At 38.9% G+C, this 20,679-nt stretch overlaps 2 protein-coding genes across 2 annotated transcripts; both read left to right on the top strand.

Annotated features, from left to right (window-relative positions):
* The first annotated feature begins 613 nt into the window (after positions 1–613).
* LOC114310163 (subtilisin-like protease SBT5.6) lies at positions 614–17,163 on the top strand. The gene is made up of 8 exons (XM_082889320.1): positions 614–984; positions 1,075–1,267; positions 2,779–2,967; positions 3,542–3,653; positions 4,511–5,072; positions 5,379–5,473; positions 6,028–6,399; positions 16,623–17,163. Exons 1-8 carry the CDS (start codon positions 820–822, stop codon positions 17,161–17,163), a joined length of 2,229 nt encoding a protein of 742 aa, XP_082745446.1. The 5' UTR covers positions 614–819.
* Positions 17,164–17,795: 632 nt separating this feature from the next.
* On the top strand, positions 17,796–18,620 carry LOC145799695 (zinc finger BED domain-containing protein RICESLEEPER 3-like). The gene has a single exon (XM_082889319.1). The coding sequence runs from the start codon at positions 17,796–17,798 to the stop codon at positions 18,618–18,620; it is 825 nt and encodes a 274-aa protein (XP_082745445.1).
* Positions 18,621–20,679: the final 2,059 nt, after the last annotated feature.

The following is a 20,679-nucleotide window of genomic DNA, read 5'->3' as shown; positions in this document are numbered from 1 at the left end:
CAACTCATATTCACTAGCTACATGTAGCTAGCCTTCAACGCTAGGCAAAATGTATTCAATCATTAGGATCATTTCCCTCCATCTTTATTGTTGACGTGACAGTCTATAAAATTAATAGTATTTAGATAAATAGCTAAAATAAAGAGCATGGTTGGAGTAAAAACATAAAACTGTTGATAGGCAAAATAAAATATATACTTTATAGTAATATTTGGATAGGTAAAATGCCTACTACCGTTGGAGATGCTCGAAGAAGGAAAAAAAAAAAAAAAAAAAAAAGTTATCAAGATGACATCTGACCAATTCATCACAACTTGATGAAATTGTGATTTTAATATGCGATTTCAAAAGGTCTGATTTTTATTTTATTTTTTTTCACATAGTTTGGAACTGTGGTACATTAAGTTGTCAAAAAAAATTAAAAAATAAAGTTCAAAATTGAATCAAAAAACTTGGCAAAACACTAAATAGCCGGAACAGAAAGAATATCAAATAAGTCATCCTCTAAAAAAAAAATTCACTTACCTATCAACTTTATGCTGAGAAAGTTGATTCCTATATTGAAATACGATTCAATGAATTTTTTTTAGATAAAGTAGAACCTATTCAAACTTTTCCCGGATAAATACTCCTTTCTTGTTTTGTTTTTTTGGGTCAAGCATGACTCCTTCCAATTTGAAGAGTAGTACTATTACATATTCATCTTACGCATGCAGTTTCTTTCATATACGTTTTCTATTAAATTAAATATAATGATAAATAGAATGGCAGACAAGGTCAAGTTCATTTCTCCACATATAAATGCTACACTAATATCAAATGTACACCAACAAACTGTGGAAGCAAGCAATCTTAAAAATCAATCTACGAAAAATGAAGAACCAATCTTCCAATATATTTTGGCTTCTCCTCCTCCTCATTCTTCATCTCTCTGCCTCTTCATCATCATCTGCACAACACCGTGAGCAGCCTCAACCACGCCAGGTTTTGCCTCAGCTGCTTCATTTATCCTTTATCTGCTCTCTGTTCCATGATTTTTACTATGAATTATCATGATAAATATGTATTTGACAGGTCTATATTGTATACATTGGAGAACACAGTGGAGAGAAAAAGTCTCATGAAATTAAAGACAATCATCACTCGTATCTGTTCTCTGTTAAGGGTTCCAAAGAAGAAGCTAAGGCCTCTCTTATTTACAGCTACAAGAATGTCATCAATGGCTTCTCGGCATTACTCACACAGGATGAAGCTTCCAAATTATCAGGTAAATGTTTTGGCATTAAAAAAATTAGAATTTGCAAAGATAATGTACATCAATAGCTTATAATATAAATTGAATGCAACTTCTCTCTTGTCAAATATCATATTGATTCAATAATAATGACTATACGTGTCTTCAAAAAATATGGTCTATTTTTAGAATTATAATTTTACATTTTCTTAAATAAATATAATAGAATTGTCTGATTACAATTACAGGATTAATATGAATTGTTTTTTAAATAAATAATTTACACACTATAAATTAAAAAATTAATAATTCTTATCAATAAAATAAGACTTGTGGTGGACCTACGAGCCTGACTGGACTAGTCCAGTCCACTAAACACGGCCAAATCTATAAATATTAGTTGGTAGCAGGGTGAAACCAAAAATTATATATGGAGGGCCAATGTGATAGCGTAAAAAACAATAATTTGGTACATTATTAATAGAAAGTAATTTCTTACATTAGGGATGTGAAAAATTTACTTTATGGAGAAAAAAATGCATTTAACATTTTTTTTTTCAATTCTTTTCTAAAGCTATGAACTATTAATGAAGCCATTTTGTTGGTTGACAAAATGTAGTAAATAAAAGCATGTGTCTTTCTTATTTTTAAAATAAAAAATAAAAAGAAGTGATATACACCTATTGTATAAATAAAATTGAATACATCATATTGATGCTATTTAAGTAGTATATGAAATAGATAGAGATCATCTTATTATACATTTTGAAAAATTAATGAAATATAGAGCTAGTAAATATTTTTAAAAAGTTAAAGAGATAATTCTATGATATATTTTACAAATACATATGAATATGAGCTTGTTTGTTTTCAAAAGTAGAATAGAGGAGATTGATAATGAGTGGATTAAGTAAAATTGTGTTTGTTTTGATGATAGTTGGTAGTTTGGAGATTGTTAAATTATTTTTATATAAAATAATAAAACAAATAAAAACCATGGTTTTTACTTAACAAAAAAATACAATTTATCAAATAACACTATTTCAAAATATGCTGCTCAACATGTAAAAAAAATAAAATAAAAAATTGCACTTGGTCGGTTGACTTGTAGGATGGACATCCAGTAATACCTCAAGCCAAACGGACTATTTTCTAATATCATCTCCTTGCCCAGACTTGTAATCCACTCGCCCAAGGCCCTTCGAGACTACGAATCCAGACCTCCATAAACAAAACAAACATGATATTCATTCACTGTTCATCACTGATATATATTGGTCTTTTGACCTTTTAATATAAATGCACCTTAAAATCGATAATACTTGTATATAAGTTGGTTCGTGATAATTCAAAATCGATTGGTTTGTTGTTATAAAATTGTTTTATTTATTTTTACTAGTGATTTAAAAAAATTTACGGTCACCCAATACATAACGCTTATACTGTGGATACCCTACACCGCGTTCGATACCTATTTGTCTTCCTATGCCATTACACACAAATTTGGTTCATTTCCTAACATTGGAAGTTGTGGTTCTTGACAGAGATGAAGGGAGTGGTTTCAGTGTTTCGCAGCCACCCAAAAAAGCACAGGCTTCATACCACAAGATCATGGGATTTTATAAGCTTGCTTGAGGGAGGTAATGGAGAGGCCAACCATCCATATCCATATGAAGAACTATTGCATAAAGCCAGTTATGGAAAAGATGTCATCGTTGGAATGATCGATAGTGGTAAGTTAGATATATAAACAATAGTCTTGTTCAATGAGTTCAATTAGTATGCAACAAAAACAATCACGAACAAACAGAAAGATGATAACTTTGTAAAAAAATTAGTATTACTCACCAAAATTTAATCACCCTAATGTATACAAATAAATTTGCTGAATGCTTAAACCAAATAATTTATCCAAAATCTACAGTAGGCCACTGCATAACATTGAATTTTATTAGTTAATCATTTTGTCATTCTTTGATCCAAATGCTCCTAAGTGAGTCAATCTACATGAATTACTCATGAATTACTTTTATGTTTTTCTATTTGGTTCCCTTCTTTATTCTCTCTTTGTTTTCACTATACTAGTTTTTAAGAAGGTAATAATATTTACAACATAAGTGTATATCGAGAGAACAAGACTCGAAATCCAGACTTTGTGTCGTAAAGGAGGTCCTTACCACTTGGACTACCCCGTTGTCGTTTGCGCAATGCTAACAGAAAATTGATTTGTATTGACGGATTGATCTTCCAGGGCTATACTTATTGTCTTTGTACTACTTAATTTTATATAATTTTTTAATGGTGTAGGTGTATGGCCGGAGTCACAAAGTTTCAGCGATGAAGGGATGGAACCAATTCCAAAGTCGTGGAAAGGAAAATGCCAAACTGGTGTTGCTTTCAACCAATCCCATTGTAATAGGTAATTTCATTTTATGTAATTATTTCTACTACCATATTTTAAACATGCAAACATGAATTTGAATATTGTTGTTGGGTCTCAAATTTATTCCTTTTGCAATGGAATCATACCAAGAACGAATTTGAACAACACTTTCACTTGTGGTTTTTTTTTTTTTTTTTTTGATTTATTTTTTAAGACACCATTTTTGGATTATATATTTATTTATTTTATAATGAGTATAAGAACAATATGTCAAATTTGATATAAATTTGTACAAATCTGATTTTGTATTTACATAGGAAAAAAAGTGAATGGCAGGCAATCACATATACAGGGATATTAGTTTGAAAACATCATATGTTAATTAGGAAACTTGTAATTTGAGCTTTGTCCCTTGGCTACAAAGGTTTTTGTCCCTTGGCTACAAAGGTTTTGTGCAAGTACAAGAAGATATAATGGGGGTGTTTGGGAAGAAAAAAAATAGCTTAATTTAGGCTAAAATTCACAAAAAGATAAAATAGGCTAAAATAGCTAATAAGACAAACTATCACATCAAATCCATAATCATTTCACTTTTTCTCTCACAAACATCACATCCAACCACAAAAAAATTCAATCATCTTTCCAAACACAAAAATTTTAACCTACTAAAATAGCCAAAAACTAAAATAGCCTACTAAAATAACCACTTCCCAAACGAGGCGAATATATATTTTTTCTACAAAAACTTCAAGAACGAAGTTTAGTAGCATTGTATAAATCTTAGATGCAGCCAACACCCCAACCAACCACACTGCATCCTCATTTTTTTATTTATTTTTTATTTTTTATTTTTTGAGTTTGTGGCATTATTAAAATGGGCTTTTACATTGTAGGAAACTAATTGGGGCTCGATACTACATAAAGAGTTATGAGGCAACATATGGTCGTCTCAATAATGTAGAGGACTACCGGTCACCTAGAGACAAGGACGGACATGGCACCCACACAGCATCGATTGTTGGAGGCCGTAGAGTTATGAACGCTTCTGCCATTGGTGGCTTTGCCCATGGTACTGCCTCCGGTGGGGCCCCACTTGTCCGACTAGCTATATACAAAGCATGTTGGCCAACTCCAGGCCAGCCCAAATCTGACGGAAACACATGCCTAGACGATGACATACTTGCTGCCATTGATGACGCAATTGCCGATGGTGTTCAAGTTCTTAGCATCTCCCTTGGAAGTAATCAAAGCATTCCATACACACAAGACGGGGTTGCAATTGGAGCATTGCATGCTGCAAAGCGAAACATTGTAGTGGCATGTAGTGCTGGCAACTCAGGTCCAACTCCTTCAACTGTCACTAATGTGGCTCCATGGATCATCACTGTTGCTGCAAGTAGCATTGATAGAGTTTTTCCTTCACCCCTTGTGCTAGGAAATCAAATGAAAATTCAGGTAAAACTCTAATTTTACACACAATATATATATATATATATATGTATATATATATGACATTAGATCCTCTGTTCCTAGATCATTACATTGCCTTATCTCAAAGCACTTTCAACCATTATATCTATATGTGAAAATCTCAAGATTATGTAATCCTCAAGGCATAATCAAACGATTGGAACCTTGAAAAAACGTGTTTTGTTGCTTTAGTCTGCGATCTTTTAATTTAGTCAAATTGATCCCCAAAATTTACAAAAATTTTATCTACAAATTTTCTTTTTTCATTTTGGCTACTTTCTTAATAAACAGGGACAGACAGTCACTCCGCTTAAACTAAGAAGGATGCACCACCTGGTTTATGCACAAGATGCAGAACTCCCAGGAACAACCCCGAATATAACTGGGTACTAAACTTTACTAATCATTCACATTTCTATATTCAATTTTTTGTTTTGTTTTGTTTTGTTTTTTGTTTTAATTTCTCATGACTTGATCTTAAATATATGATTGGATCTTCCAGACAGTGTCTACTTGGTACCTTTCATGCAAGCAATTGGAAGGAAACAATATTGTTTTGTTTTCTAAAAAAAATAGAGTTTCCTAAAAACTCGCAGGGAGGATATAATTTGCAGAGTTTCAGTAAATACCAAGAAAAAGAAAACATTAAAATCTAATTATTGATGATTATCTGACATCCTTCACCAAAATGATATTATTTTGTTGCCAAATTTGTGAAGCTTTTCTTCTTGTTTAAGAAAACACTGAGAATTATAGTACAAATTACAGAGTTTGTTAAAAACGCTAGGAATAATAATTTATTGCCAAATTTCTGAAAATGTTGAAGAAAAAAACTTTAGAAATAATCTTTCTTTATTGGAGTGACCATTCTCATTTTTGTGTTCACTTTCTTTGTTTTGGGGGTATACATTGATATCAAATATTTGATTGAATTTTTCAGAAATTGCCTCCCCGGTACCCTTTCACCAAAGCTTGTAAAAGGAAAGATTGTTGTCTGTTTGGGATTCAATGTCCAGAGTGCTACGGAGGTGAAAAGAGTAGGAGGTGTAGGTATTGTCCTAGTAAACACCTACGGAAGTGACAGTGGTATGCCCCTTGGAGCTCAATTACTTACAGGAACAACAGTAGGACTGAATGACATAGCTACAATTGTCAATTACACAAGGACTAATGTGAATCCAACGGCAACATTAATCCCAGGAACTACTATTTTGGGTAGTAAACCAGCACCATTCATGGCTCCCTTTACCTCATTGGGTCCAAATGGCCTTGAACCTAATATTATTAAGGTACGTAAGCTGTTATGTTTGATGTTAGAATTTCCCATCTTTACCTTCACCTACTCCACTACACACTCCACTTCACCTACCTCCACTTCACCACACACTCCACTTCACCTAACCCACTATCACCTCCACTACACCTACTACCACATTTTCTTCTATATATAGATTGTATAGGAATTGTAATTAATCAATCTTGTATCAATACATCAATCAATAATACAATTCTCTATTTCTCTTTATACATTAAATTTTCTACATGGTATCAGAGCAAGGTTAAGCACTTAGTATTTTTCGCTTCACCGGCGGGCGGCAACCTCGCCTTGGCCGCCCGCCGGACCTCAACCTAATCTGCTAAAATTTTCTACACATACCTTGAAATTTCTTCGAGTCCACCACCACTGCCTCTCCTCTCACTGTTGTCCTCCCATACACCACCGTCTCGATCGTCTTCATCTACAATGTTGCAGTGAAGGATCTCAAACGTGGTTTTGTTGCATCCAACTCAAAGGATGATCCAGCCAAGGAAGCTGCAAATTTCACCTCCCAGGTTATTATTATGAATCACCCGGGTCAGATTGGTAATGGGTATGCTCCAGTTCTTGACTGCCACACCACCTCACCTACTTCACCACTCCTAAGTACTCAAAAGCAAGGTATGATGAAATTGTGCAAGAAGTCTCTTCCTATCTGAAGAAGGTTGGTTACAACCCTGACAAAATTCCTTTTGTCCCCATCTCTGGTTTTAAGGGTGACAACATGATTGAGAGGTCCACGAACCTCGATATGATTACACAGCCCAAGAGGCCATCAGACAAGCCTCCTCTTCTCCACATTCTTGATAACACCAACAGCAACAGTTTGATGCATTTATTAGAGAAAAGGTCCAAAGGCAGCTCCTGTCAAAGCTGATGCTCAGCAGGCTGTACCACCTATTGAAGTGCCAGCACTATCCTTGCACATGGGGGGCACCCACTCATTTCTTTATTGTTTTCTTTTACTCACCCATGTGACCCACGATGCAACCTATACTTTTTCTTTTCTTTACACTCTTGTTCCCCACTTTCTTTATTATATATATATATATATATATCTCTTTTTATTATATTATATTAAAAAAAAAAAAAAAAAATCTTCATCTCTCCTCCGTTTGATTTCCAACTCCATTATTTTTATTTTTATTTATTTTCTCCAAACCACTTTCCTTATTTCCTCCATCTTTCATTTTTTGATTTCAAATATATTTTTATTATTTTTTCTTTATTTTTCTTTCACATTCTTTTTAATCTTTTTCCAATTCCCTTCATACCATATAGCTTTGCACACCAAATCATATTTTATTCATCTCAGGGATCAACCCCGATCACAATTTTACACACACAAAAAAAAAAAAAAAAAAAAAAAAAAAAAAAAAAAAAACCAACAAACAAACAAACAAACAAACCACCACAACACACCCGCACCCACAGTGGGATTTTTCTTCTCTACTCTGCTGCAGGTCTCTTCTTCTTGCTTTTCTCTTGGGTGTCCCTTACCGGCGCTGCCTCCATACTACCCACGCCGCCAAGCACGTTCACTCCCCCATACTCCTCCACTGCAGCATATGGCGGCCCTCCAAATCGGAACATCACGGTGGCCTTCCGCTTCAGTTCCTTATTTTCTGCCTTTAGCACACTGATCTCTGCTCGCGCATCCTTATACATGCGTTGGAGCAGAGCCAGCTGGGAATTTAAATGCTGCACCTCATTTGTCCTACTCTGCAGCCGGTTCGACAAGTTTGTGACCGCCGTCATGCTTTCCACACATGCCTTCAAAGTATACTGATTGGCCTCCACATCTGACTGCACTGCCATTCTTTGCTCCACCGACCGCATCGGAAAGTTCAACGGAGCAAACTCCGGGGCGCTTGGTTGAGGTTCCAGTGCCACCGCACCAGTTCTCTCTCTTGTTGACTCATTGAGGTCGGGAAAGAGGGTGAGCAGTCCACGGGAAGACGAGGACGAGGCCATTTTCTGGGCAACCGAGTGTTACAGAATATCTCTCGCAACAGAGTGTTAAAGATTCTCTCTCTCAGCACAACGAAGAGTTTTTCAGACTCTCTCTCTCAGCACAACGAAGTTTTTTTCAGAGGTTTTTCGCAGCTTTTCTCTGCCTCAGCCTCAGCCTCCGTCTTATAGCCGAGGAAGCCACGCGCATCGCGCGCCTCTTGCCACCAGCCGACAAACAGGCACGCACGCCAAGGCGCCCACGTGCCTCGCCATCATGTCCGGCACACTTTTTGATGAATTGGGCACGTCTTTTGATGGCACGCCTTTTTTGACAACTTTGGGCACACCTTTTGAGGGTGCAACTTTTTCAAGGGTCCGACAAGACTCTGTAAACTGTCCCGACATTGATTCCGGTTAGCTCCTTTAAGGGTCCGACAAGACTCTGTAAACTGTCCCGACATTGATTCCGGTTAGCTCCTTTATGGGTCCGACAAGACTCTGTAAACTGTCCCGACATAGATTCCGGTTAGTTTCTACAAGGGTCCGACAAGACTCTGTAAACTGTCCCGACATTGATTCCGGTTAGTTTCTACAAGGGTCCAGCAAGACTCCGTAAACTGTCACAACATTGTCTTCTACAACGGTCCGACATGACCCCATAAACTGTCTTCTACAACGGTCCGACATGACCCCATAAACTGTCTTCTACATCGATCTGACACCACCATACAGTGTCCTCTACCACGTTATGACACCCCCATACAGTGTCCTCTACAACGTTATGACACCACCATACAGTGTCCTCTACAACGTTATGACCCCACCATACAGTGTCTTCACCAACGGTCTGACACGACCATACAGTGTCTCCTATCCTTTTTTATTTTTATGTATTTTCTTGTTTTGTTACTCTCTCCAAACTCAAGTTGGTTAGTTTCTCTCCTCCTTGAGTTTGCGGGGGGCTGTTAGAATTTCCCATCTTTACCTTCACCTACTCCACTACACACTCCACTTCACCTACCTCCACTTCACCACACACTCCACTTCACCTAACCCACTATCACCTCCACTACACCTACTACCACATTTTCTTCTATATATAGATTGTATAGGAATTGTAATTAATCAATCTTGTATCAATACATCAATCAATAATACAATTCTCTATTTCTCTTTATACATTAAATTTTCTACATTTGATTATTAATTGAATGTCACAAAGTCAAGCCTAGCCTCCATAATTTGCCTCTTCTACCTGTGGGCGCTATGTATTTTTTGAGTCTAAGACCCATTTCCCATACAAACATTGGACTAACTTGCTTAGACAACAAAGAGTCGTCACTTAATTTTTAAAGAGGAATTAAGAAACCTTTAAAGATAAAAACTAAGTTAAGGATCAGTCCGTCATAACCAAAAAAATGTCTAGGCTCAGGAGCTTAAGTACAAAAAGAGAGAGTCATTAAATGAAAACATCATTTTTGCCCAATTTGAAAATTGGCCTCTACTCTTTATTTTATGATTTTAGTAGTAAATATTTCATACAAATTCATTTTAAGTCTAAAACTTTTAACTAACCTAAAACTAGATGATTGAATAAAATAAAAATCATATCCTTTTAGATTCAATGAATAAAGCCAAATTTCCATAAAATAATGGTTTTTCCACAAAAGAGATTTTTAGATATTTCGTGGCCATAAACATGACCTAAAATGAACAATATTTATTAAAAACATCCACAACAATCAATTTTGCATAGGGAGCATTTAACTTGGATTATTGAAAAGGACAATGCAAATAGCACATATATGCCAAAGGGATTGGAGAAAAACTTTCCCAATGCCCATTTACACATCTTACATGCAGTACAAGAAATAAACATTTCCTAATATGCAACTATTAATACAAACTAGGATCCTAAGCCCAGTTTGGGACTACTACATGATGACTATGCACAAAGAGGCAAATAGCAAATAAAAGCAAAAATATAAACTACCTATATGATGATTCAAACCGGGTCATCCATGCTTATTACATGATTAAAATAAACCTAAAACATCCTGTTCTAATGAAACAAAGGAAACATGCGAGATAAAGTGAAAAAGCAAGAAGAACAGGCAAACTACATGAGGAGACAATGGATGAATGCCTAAGCCATGACTAACTACTCAAATAAAGCAAAATGGTTACTAAAAATAAGAAAAGAAGAGTGTCTTACCTTTTGGTTTTCAAGAACCAAAGAGTATGCGAAGAACAAAGTGAGAAAGCTATGTTTTTCTTGCTTGTGGGCCTCCCTCAAGCTTAGGTGCTGAGTTTTGTTCAAGTCTCCAAGCCCTTAGAAGGTTTTAGTTGTTGTCTAGTTACTGTTTTAGCTTGGAAATTTCGGAATAATGGTGACGGAAGGGGAGGGGATGGAAGGTTTCGCTCTTATAAGCTCTCAAAAGTTCAATTTTTGTCTCCCTTTGAAGGAGAGAGGGCGGAATAATGGTGAGAGGGGGGGGGGTGTCTCATGGTCAGGCCCATGCATGGCAATCTGGTGATAGCCGCGGTATGCATCCAAGAAACTGAGCCGATTGTGTCCAGCCGTCAAATCCATTAGCTGGTCAATGCGCAGCAAAGGGAAGCTGTCTTTTGGACAAGCTCGGTTGACTGTCTTGTAGTCGACACAAACTCGCCACTTTCCATTCTTCTTAGGCACCACTACCGTGTTGGAAATCCACCGAGGGTAGTGCACTTCCTGTATTGCTCGTGCCTCAAGCAAGTTCTTTACCTCCTCTGCTACTACCTCGGCGTGATGCAGCGCCGATCTCCTTGTTCGCTGGATGACTGGCTTTGCTCCAGGGAAGACATTGAGGTGATGGCAGATAAAGCTTGGGTCAAGGCCAGGCATGTCGTAGGGCGACCATGCAAAGACTTCGATATTCGCCATCAAAAACTCAACCATCTCGGTTCTCTCCATGGCCGAGAGACTTGAACCGAGCAAGAAGAATCTGTCCGGCTGCTCGGCATCAATCCGCACCTCAACCAATTCTTCAACAGCCTTGTCTTCGGCTTTGGTGCCAACATCATCCAAGACACTCCGGTCCTCCGGTCCCTCGATCATTTGAACGAATCCTTTGGCAGCCCGGCTCCCGTTGACCGCCACGAAACATTGCTTGGACATGACCTGATCACCCCAAATCTCCTCGATTGCCCCCATAGCCGAGGGGAATCTCATCACCTGGTGGTAGGTCGATGCTACGGCTTGCATGGCGTGAAGCCATCCTCTTCCAAGGATAAGGTTGTACGTTGAAGGCACTTGTAGCACCCAAAACTCCACTTGTTTGACCACGGATCCCGCTTTGACCGGCAAGATAATCTTTCCCAATGGCCACTCCGGCTGCGAGTTAAATCCAACCAGTGGTGAAGTGGCCGGAGCCAAGTCTGTCTCACGGAGTTTGAGCTGTTTGAACGCATCATAATACATGATCTCGACCGAGCTTCCCTGATCGATCAAGATCCGTCTAACATCAAATTCTTTGACGCGTAGTGTTACTACAAGAGCATCGTTGTGCGGCGTCTGGATACGCTCTAAATCCCTTGAAGTGAAACTAATCACATCTTTCTCCTCTGTCTTCCCCCTTTTGATGGCAGGCTGTACTGACAAAACTTCCCTCATATGCTCAGCCTTCTTGATCATACCCCGGAGTTCGCAAACGCGCTCCGGTTCCACGATGCCGTGGATGACATTAATAACTCCTTGTGGTGGTGCATCTCGGTCATCCTGTCCCCTGGGATCGACCGGAGCCTGATTTGGTTTCACGCCGCCATCAATGTAAAGGTCCAGATGCCCGGCCGCAACCAATTCTTCCAAATGTTGTCGCAAAGGCAAACAATCCTCAGTCCGGTGGCCCCTCTCCCGGTGAAACGTACAACGATACCGCGGATTGTACCCATTTTGTCCATCGCCCAACTTAGCGGGAAACCGGACATACTCCTCGTCTCGGATTTCGCTAAGTATGCGATAGATTGGAATCTTGAAGACCGTGGTTATGCCAGTCCTTGCCTTCATTCTCCTGTTTGCGTCCTCAACGTCATCTCGGGGGTAGTCATCCCGGTCATTCCGACGTCCTCTACCCCGGTTTTTACGATTTGAACCTCGGTCTGATTCCTCTGCTCGGTCATTTGAGCGGCTGGACTCTTGCCCAACTGCGTGCACTTTGCCTGCTGTCTTCCTGTCTGTTCCGACCGGAGTCGCCTTCACGGTGGAAGCTGACGCATCATCCTCTACTCGGATGTGCTCATTGATGCGCTGCATGAGCTGGCCCATGGAGGTCGGTTGGTGCATGGTAAGCGAGTCCCGCAGTCTATGTCCGACCGGGAGACCACGCTTATATTGTGTGATTGCAAGGTTGACCGGGCAATCCAAGATCTCGTTGAAGGTCTCCCAATACCTTGAATTGTATGCCTTCAGTGTGTCGCACGGTTCCATCTTGACACTCAGCAAGTGATCGACTTCCTTTGGTATTTTTGTGTTGGTTTTGAAGCGCGTAACAAACGCTTCGGCCAACTGATGCCACCGTTGTATGCTCCCTTCCGGCAATCTCTCAAACCACTTTAAGCCCAGCTCACCTAAACTGGACGGGAAGATTAGGCACATAAGTCCGTCATTTCGCCTATGTCCGGCCATGACCTGACGGAAGTGGCTCACATGCATATAAGGATCGGTTTTGCCGTCGTAGAGCATGAACTTAGGCTGGTGGAATCCTGCCGGAAGCGGTGTTGTTTCTATTTCCAGGGAAAAAGGGGTGGCACTCAGCCTGGCCAGGTCTGTATCTTCAAATATTGGCACTGTTTGGCGAGGTGGAGGCATTCCGACCTCCTCGCTGGCATGAACCCCGTAGGAGAGCCGCTGGAAAGCTGGTATTCTCTGAGCTTCGCGCCGGCGAGCCCGCTCCCTTAACACTGCCCGTAGGTCCTCTGACTGAGCAGAATAAGAGTACCTCGACGTCGTCACCGGACGTGAGGGTTTGTAGGTACTGTCTTGCGCGCTAGACTTTTCTGCATGCACGTCGGAATCACCAACCTGGTAACTCCTGGTGATGGAAATGGACTGAGTACGTCGCTGACTCTGATCGCCTGACCGGCGGGACGGGGTGCGCTCACTGTGGTCTCCCACTCCAGCTACACCTTTCCCTTTGACATGCCGTTTAAGATCCTCCATCTCCGCCGCCATCCAATTGTACGGGGAGCAAATATTCCGGCGTGCCCGTATTCCTTTCTTCCGAGCTCCGTCGATATCCGATCACCTGCGAGCAAATAACGGTGAGCTACCCGGCGGTGTGTGGCCGGAAACACCCTCCGACGGTCAAATTAGCACACACCTTAGAGGGAATAGAGAGAAGGGAGAGAGTGTTTGAGTGTAAGAAATTCCTTACAGAGTGTTCGTGTGTCGCGTATGGGGGGCGCAGACATGTTTATATACCTTCTGAGCCCCATATCCACTCTCTGTCATCTCCTGACACGTGGCTCTGCTATCCCATCTGTCAGCATAAACCATGCCATTCATCACCTGCTCTCAACTGCCTGTCAGCACAGCTGGAGCTCGGCAGCCGAGCTGCCCTACCTCGGTCGTACCATGCTTCATACCTCAAGCGCCTAACCGGATAAACAAACGGAGGACCGGGCTAAGCGGCATCCCGGCCGAGCCTAGCCCGGATACTTACTTTGATCGGCCTTCCTGCCGACCATACAGTCTCCTCGGCTGACCACGCCTTTCCGGGCATCGGCCACTCAACTTCCTCGGTTGTCCATGCCTTCCTGGCCGCCGGTCACTCGGTCAATCCGGCTTTGGCCATCCTCGGACCGGGCACCCTGGTCCGACCGAGCACTGCCTTACCGAGCAATTTCTGTCCGGTCCGGGGTGACACTCAGCCCGTACTCTGCCCGGCCCAAATTCTGGCAGCCCACTTTGGGCAAAAAGTCGATCGTCTCGCACCTATGCACCGTTGGGCCCTCAACTTGCTCGGCCGTTACCTCGGCCCAACTCCAGCTCACAATTCACCCTCTCAGACCATAAATAAGCTTTTTCGTCCAACAAGAAGTGTCTATGGTAGGCTTTAGGAGCAGATGGAATGTTAGTACATTCTGGATTTGTCACAGTTTTGGGCTCTAGTATGGATCCATGGATCTTGTTGTGGGTCAAGTTAATAAGTTAGACATTGTGAAGCATGGACACTCCAAAATCAGTGCTGTGACGGTGTCCGACACGGGGACACGCCATCTAGTGTGTCCCTTTAATTTAATGATTTTTTTTTTGTAGGGGACACAGTGGGGACGCGACATGGGACACGGCGGGGCTCACTTTTTTTTTCTTTTTTTCCCTCCCTTCTTTTGCCTCTCTTATTTACTGCTTTTGTGAAGAATATTGTTGGATGTTGAATGTTTTCCGCTTCTCGTCTTAATTCTTGTTATCGTTTATTATGAGTTTTTTGTGAAGGGATGATCTATTAATTTGTTTAATGTAGTGGTTATATTTATTGAATTAATGTCACTATATTAGTGTTTGTTAATTTTAATTTAGGATGAATGTACTATGAATCTACATAACACAAAAATATATTTAAAAAAAAAAAAATTCACTATGTCCCCTACCATTAGGGCTGTGCAGCGGATCCGCCGACCCACTAGAACCACCCGACCCGACCCCCAATGAATGAATGAATGGCATGTGGCGGACGGGTGCGGGCCCAGTTTTTTAGGTTTCTCGGGTTCGAATCGGGTGGCGGGCGATCCATCATTTTACCCAGCAAACCCGACCCGCCCGCGACTTTTTTTTTTTTTTCCAATTTTATTACACGCCTCAGCCCCTTTTCTTTAGAGTTTGCCCTAATTTCTTCGCAAACCCAACAAAACAAACACAACAACACACACGCTAAGACACACACACACACTCTCTCTCTCTCTCTCTCTACCCTACCTATCATCCGATGGTAACCTCCGGCCAACGATCTACACTGAACAGCAATCGATCTACACTAAGGTATCTCTCTCTCTCTCTCTCTCTCTCTCTCTCTAGATAGAAGATTTTCAGATGCCTCTCTCTGTATATATATATTCATTTGATCGTATGAGAATCTTCGTATATTGAGTAATCGGCATGTGAGTAATTTCAGCCTCTGAGAGTAATCGGCCTCTGAGATCGTATATTGAGTTGATCTTTTGAGAATCTTCGTCTCTGTGTAGCATGCATGAGAGGGTTTGATGTATGTATGTGTGTGTGTGCGCACGCGCGCGTTTGTGTGTGTGTGTTCGTCCTGTTTTAAGACTAGTTTTTTTTTTCCCTTTGATTGAGTTGATAAAAAGACATGTAATTTGTGGTTTAGGTTGCTGATCAAACACTCATGTTTAATCATGTTTCTTAGTTTTCTGAGTATTTGACTGTGTTAAATTTATGACCTACACTCAATGGTTCAGGTTGCCTTCGTGGGCAACCTTTTCTGTCTCTCAATTCATCACATGTTGAAATTGTGTGACATTGAAATTCTGTTGAAATTCTCTTAAGCATCTCTATTGAATGGAAAAGTTGTTGTTGTCTCCAGGCTCTCCATTGGTTTAGAAACTAATATAAAATAATTGAATTTTATAATTAGTTAATTGAAAATGAACATCACTGATAATTGGTTAATTGGTTAATTGAATTTTCCAAACTTTGAACATCACTGATAATACCCCTATCAGGGGAAATTAATTATATAATTAATTGTTTATCAGTGATGTTCAAAGTTTTATAATTGGTTAATAGAAAATGAAAACTTAATTTAGTAGCCTTTGATGTTCAAAGTTGCTGAATAAAATAATTTATTAATCGAAAAGTTTATTGATTATAGTTATCAGGTTTGGTTATGGCTGGCAACTATTATTGTTTTTTGCTTGAAAGTACAGATTAACTTTTCTTTGATCTTACTATCATCTGTAGTTTTGCCCTTGCCTGTTCCCTTTGCTTTCTTTAATGATTATGCTAGTTCTTTCTAATCCTCTTTTTCCCCAAAACTTAGATTCTTTCGGTCACAGATACATATGTCCACATAAACATAATATTAGCATAAATTCACGTGCATATGTAATAGTATTACTTGTTCATGCTTTTTTAATTGTTTATATTAGTCCTTCATGCATTGATTAATAAATACATGGTTTATTTTCTTTCAAGCTTTTTTTTGTTAAACTGTTGTTAGACCATGGATTTGAAAAGCATATTTTGAATGAATTTTTGTTGGTTTTGGCAGTATATTTGATAATCTTGTGGTCATGGATCCTTCAAGTGATGAAACATTTTTTGTGAGTCCTAATGTTAAGCCCGAATCATCTTCTATTGACCCCTCCACCCAACCTAATCCTCCTCCTCCTAGACCACCCCTAGCCAAAACTAATAGTAGTAGTGGGAGAACAACATCAAAGGCTTGGGATCATTTTGAAAAGATTAATGGCATTGATGGAAAAGATAGGGCTATGTGCAAGTATTGTAAGAAAGAATATATGGCAGGCTCTAAGAGTCATAGAACAGGTAATTTGTTAAGTCATTTGAAAAATTGTACAAAGTATCCATATAGGGATACTCAAGGGCAACAATCATTGGGATTTAAACCTAGAGAAGTTGGTGGGGAGGGAGTTGCTGATGTTGTGGCTACGTCATTTTCTATAGAAGTTGCTAGAAGGTATCTTGCGGAGATGATAGTAATTGATGAATTGCCCTTTAGATTTGTGAACGGGGTTGGTTTTAAGAGGTTTTGTAATGTCATGCAACCCAAGTTTAAGATCCCATCTTGATATACCGTTGTTAGGGACATTCTAGACATATACACTAATGAAAGGGAGAGGTTGAAGAAAATTGTGAATGGGCGTAGAATTTGTTTTACCACAAACACATGGACTTCCATACAAAATTTGTGTTATATGCATCTAACTACACATTTCATTGATGATGATTGGAAGTTACAAAAGAGAATCATAAATTTTTGTTGAGTTGAAGACCACAAAGGAGAAACTCTTGGCAAAAAAAATTGAGGCGCTCTTAAAAGAGTGGGACATTGATGGCCTTTTTACCTTAACTGTTGATAATGCGAATTCCAATAATCTAACCATTAGATTCTTGAAACGAAGCACAAAACTGTGGAAGGGAACTGTCTTGGGCCATGAATTTTTACACGTGTTGTTTTGCGCATATTCTAAATCTCATTGTTAGTGATAGATTGAAGGATCTTGAGTCTTGTATAGCGAATGTGAGGCATGCAGTGAGGTATGTGAGGTCTTCTCCAAATCGCCTTGACACTTTTAAAAAGTATGTGGAGAGTTTGAAAATCGAGAGTAAGAGTCTCTCGGGCCTAGATGTGCCAACACAGTGAAATTCCACATATCTTATGTTGGAGGCGGCAGAAAAATTTGAGAGTGCTTTTCAAAGAATGGGTGAGGAGGACTACAATTACAAACACTACTTTTTGGGTAATGAAGGGGGTGAGAGGAGAGAGATGCCTATAGCCAAGAATTGGGATAATTGTAGGGTGCTTTTGAAATTTCTTAGAATGTTCTACAATGCCGCAAAGAGATTTTCTGGGTGTTTATTTGTTACTTCAAACACATTCTACACTGAAATTTTTGTTATTGAAAATATGATTGGACAATTAATCAAAGACAACGATCCTATTTTGTCTTCAATGGCAAAGAAAATGAAAGAGAAGTTTGACAAGTATTGGGGAAATGGGAATAAAATCAATCTACTTTTGTATGTTGCAGTTGTGCTTGATCCCCGAAGAAAAATGACATACTTGCAATTTTGTTTTTCAACAATTTTTGGTGGAGATGTGGTGAAAGTGAAAGAAATGTTGGACAAGGCGAGCAATTGTTTGAGTCAATTGTATGATCACTATGCCTCACTTGAGTCAACAAATGTGCATGCCTCCAATGTAAATAAAAGAGTAGATATGGTGATAGATGAAAATGACTCACACTCTATTGTGAACTCTCAATTTAACTCATTTTTGGAGGGGCAATTTTCTGGTAGTGGGAGCATGTCAAAATTGGACAAGTACTTGGGTGATATTGCGAAAGGTGGGAATAATCCTCAATTTGATATCTTGGAGTGGTGGAAGGTTAATGCAACAAAGTATAGAGTATTATCACTTATAGCACGAGATGTGTTGGCCATGCCTATTTCCATGTTGCTTCTGAGTCGGCTTTTAGTACAGGAGGTCGTGTACTTGATCCATTCCGCAGTTCCCTTGCTCTAAAGATGGTGCAGGTTCTTGTTTGTACACAAAATTCGCTTCGAACTAACATTCCAATATGCCTTCGACAAGCAATAGAGGATGTTGAACAATTTGAACAATATGATTCGGGTAATATATACAATGATTTTTTTTTTTTTTTATCCATTTCATTTATTTTGAATTATTCAAAATTTATTATCTTCACCTTACACATTTTTGTTGTGTTATGTTTTTCGTATAATTGTTTCGGAATCAAGTTCATGCACAAGCCCAAGTCCACAGAGTAATTTTATTGAAGTTTAATATCATTGATAAAATACTTTCCCTTGGTTAAATGTTGTTAACATATGTTTACTTGTTTTAAGTTTAAGACTTTTTAGTGTTTTCTTTATTAAATAACTTCATTTTTTTGTTATGCAAGTTTACATGGCTCATGGTTTGGTGAAAGGAAATGAATGGGTTTTTACTTCTTTTTGGATGACTGTAACTTTTTTTTTTTTTTTTTATGCACAATGTTTGTTGGATGACTGTAACTTATTTTTTTTGGATGCACAATGTTTGTTGGATGCACAATGTTTGTTGGATGACTGTAACTTTTTCATTTTTGGAACTCTTGGATGACTGTCACTTAGATACACAATGGTTTCCTTATGTTTTATGTAAGTTAGATGATTAATGCACATTGGATGCACAATGTTTTGGGTGACATTGAATTATGCCCATTGGAACCAATATTGAATTATATCCGTTGCAATCCAAGTTGCACTGTCCAGGTTGTTTCATACATGTGAATGAATAAATATTGCATTGCCTAGGGGTGTTTTTTTTTTTTTTTTTTTTTGTATGTTGAAATTTTGTAAAATTTCAAACCGCCAAACCGATTCGTATCCATCCGCCGGATTGGCGGACGGATGCGGATGGGCGGATGCGGATTGATTTTTTCCAATCTGCCAATCTGGCGGACAGATGGCAGATTGGAGGTTTCATGGCCCCAACCGATCCGCGCCCACCTCTACCTACCGTGTACGTGTCCCCATTTTTTGAAAATTGCCGTGTCTCGTATCCGTATCCATGTCCGTGTCCGTGCTTCATAGGACATTATATATGGGTATTATTATATTTAAAATAGTCTCTGTGGTCAAAAGGATCAATTTTTTTCTATTTTGAATTCATTATCACAGTGTAAATGTGATTACAAGTTATAGTAATATTGGTGTAAAATATTTGTAGTTACCAAATATTTTTAATTTCTAAATTGGAGTCATAATCCTTTAAAAGTAGAAGAGTCTTATAGCCCTATAATTGCATGCTACGTTACACGGACTCAGATGTGGGTATCGGGTGCAAGTGCGTATCTAGGGGTCGGACACTTCAAAACTAAAAATTGAGGATATGTGGATATAGATCCAAATTTGAATGCAAGTACGGGGATACGTTAAATAATTATTTTTAAAATATATTTATTATATGAAGATGAGTTAAAAAAAGTTAAAGGAATAACAAATTTATTAAAAAAATAACAAATAAAAATTATTTTAGACATAAAAGAGTTATATTATTTATGATATATTATATTATATTATACAATATTTTTTTTGGTTGAATGATAATATGTAATATGAATAATATTATATATTATTATATTAATACAATTTATATTATATAATAAAAATCTAATATAAAAGAAGGATGCAGAGAACAAAGAGGAGAAGACGAAAAGAAGAGAGAGAGAGAGAGAAGAATGCAGAGTGAGATCAAGAAAGAGAGCAGAGAGAAGATAGAAGAGAGAGAGAGAGAGACCAAAGGGGAATTGAAGCCCTAGGATCATTTTTTAGGTGGAATCGACTTCGCGATGATCTCCTTCGATTCAGTCAAGCTCACGTCTAGCGTTAGCATTTCGATCTTGCTTCGCCACTCGACTTGCTTCGCAAAGGTGAGTTTCAACCCGCCCTCTCTCTCTCTCTCTCTCCATCTCTGAGTTTCAATCGTATCCATTTGTATCTAGCTGTATCCCGGCCGTATTCCATACCCGTACCCGTGTCGTGTCGTGTTGTGTCGTGACGACACGGGTACCTCTCAC

The sequence above is a fragment of the Camellia sinensis genome, chromosome 9, assembly GCF_055761805.1.
Source record: "Camellia sinensis isolate YWXY chromosome 9, ASM5576180v1, whole genome shotgun sequence".
Taxonomy (NCBI): Eukaryota; Viridiplantae; Streptophyta; class Magnoliopsida; order Ericales; family Theaceae; genus Camellia; species Camellia sinensis.
Note: the sequence above shows the minus strand (reverse complement) of the source record. Positions and strands in the feature narration are given on the sequence as shown.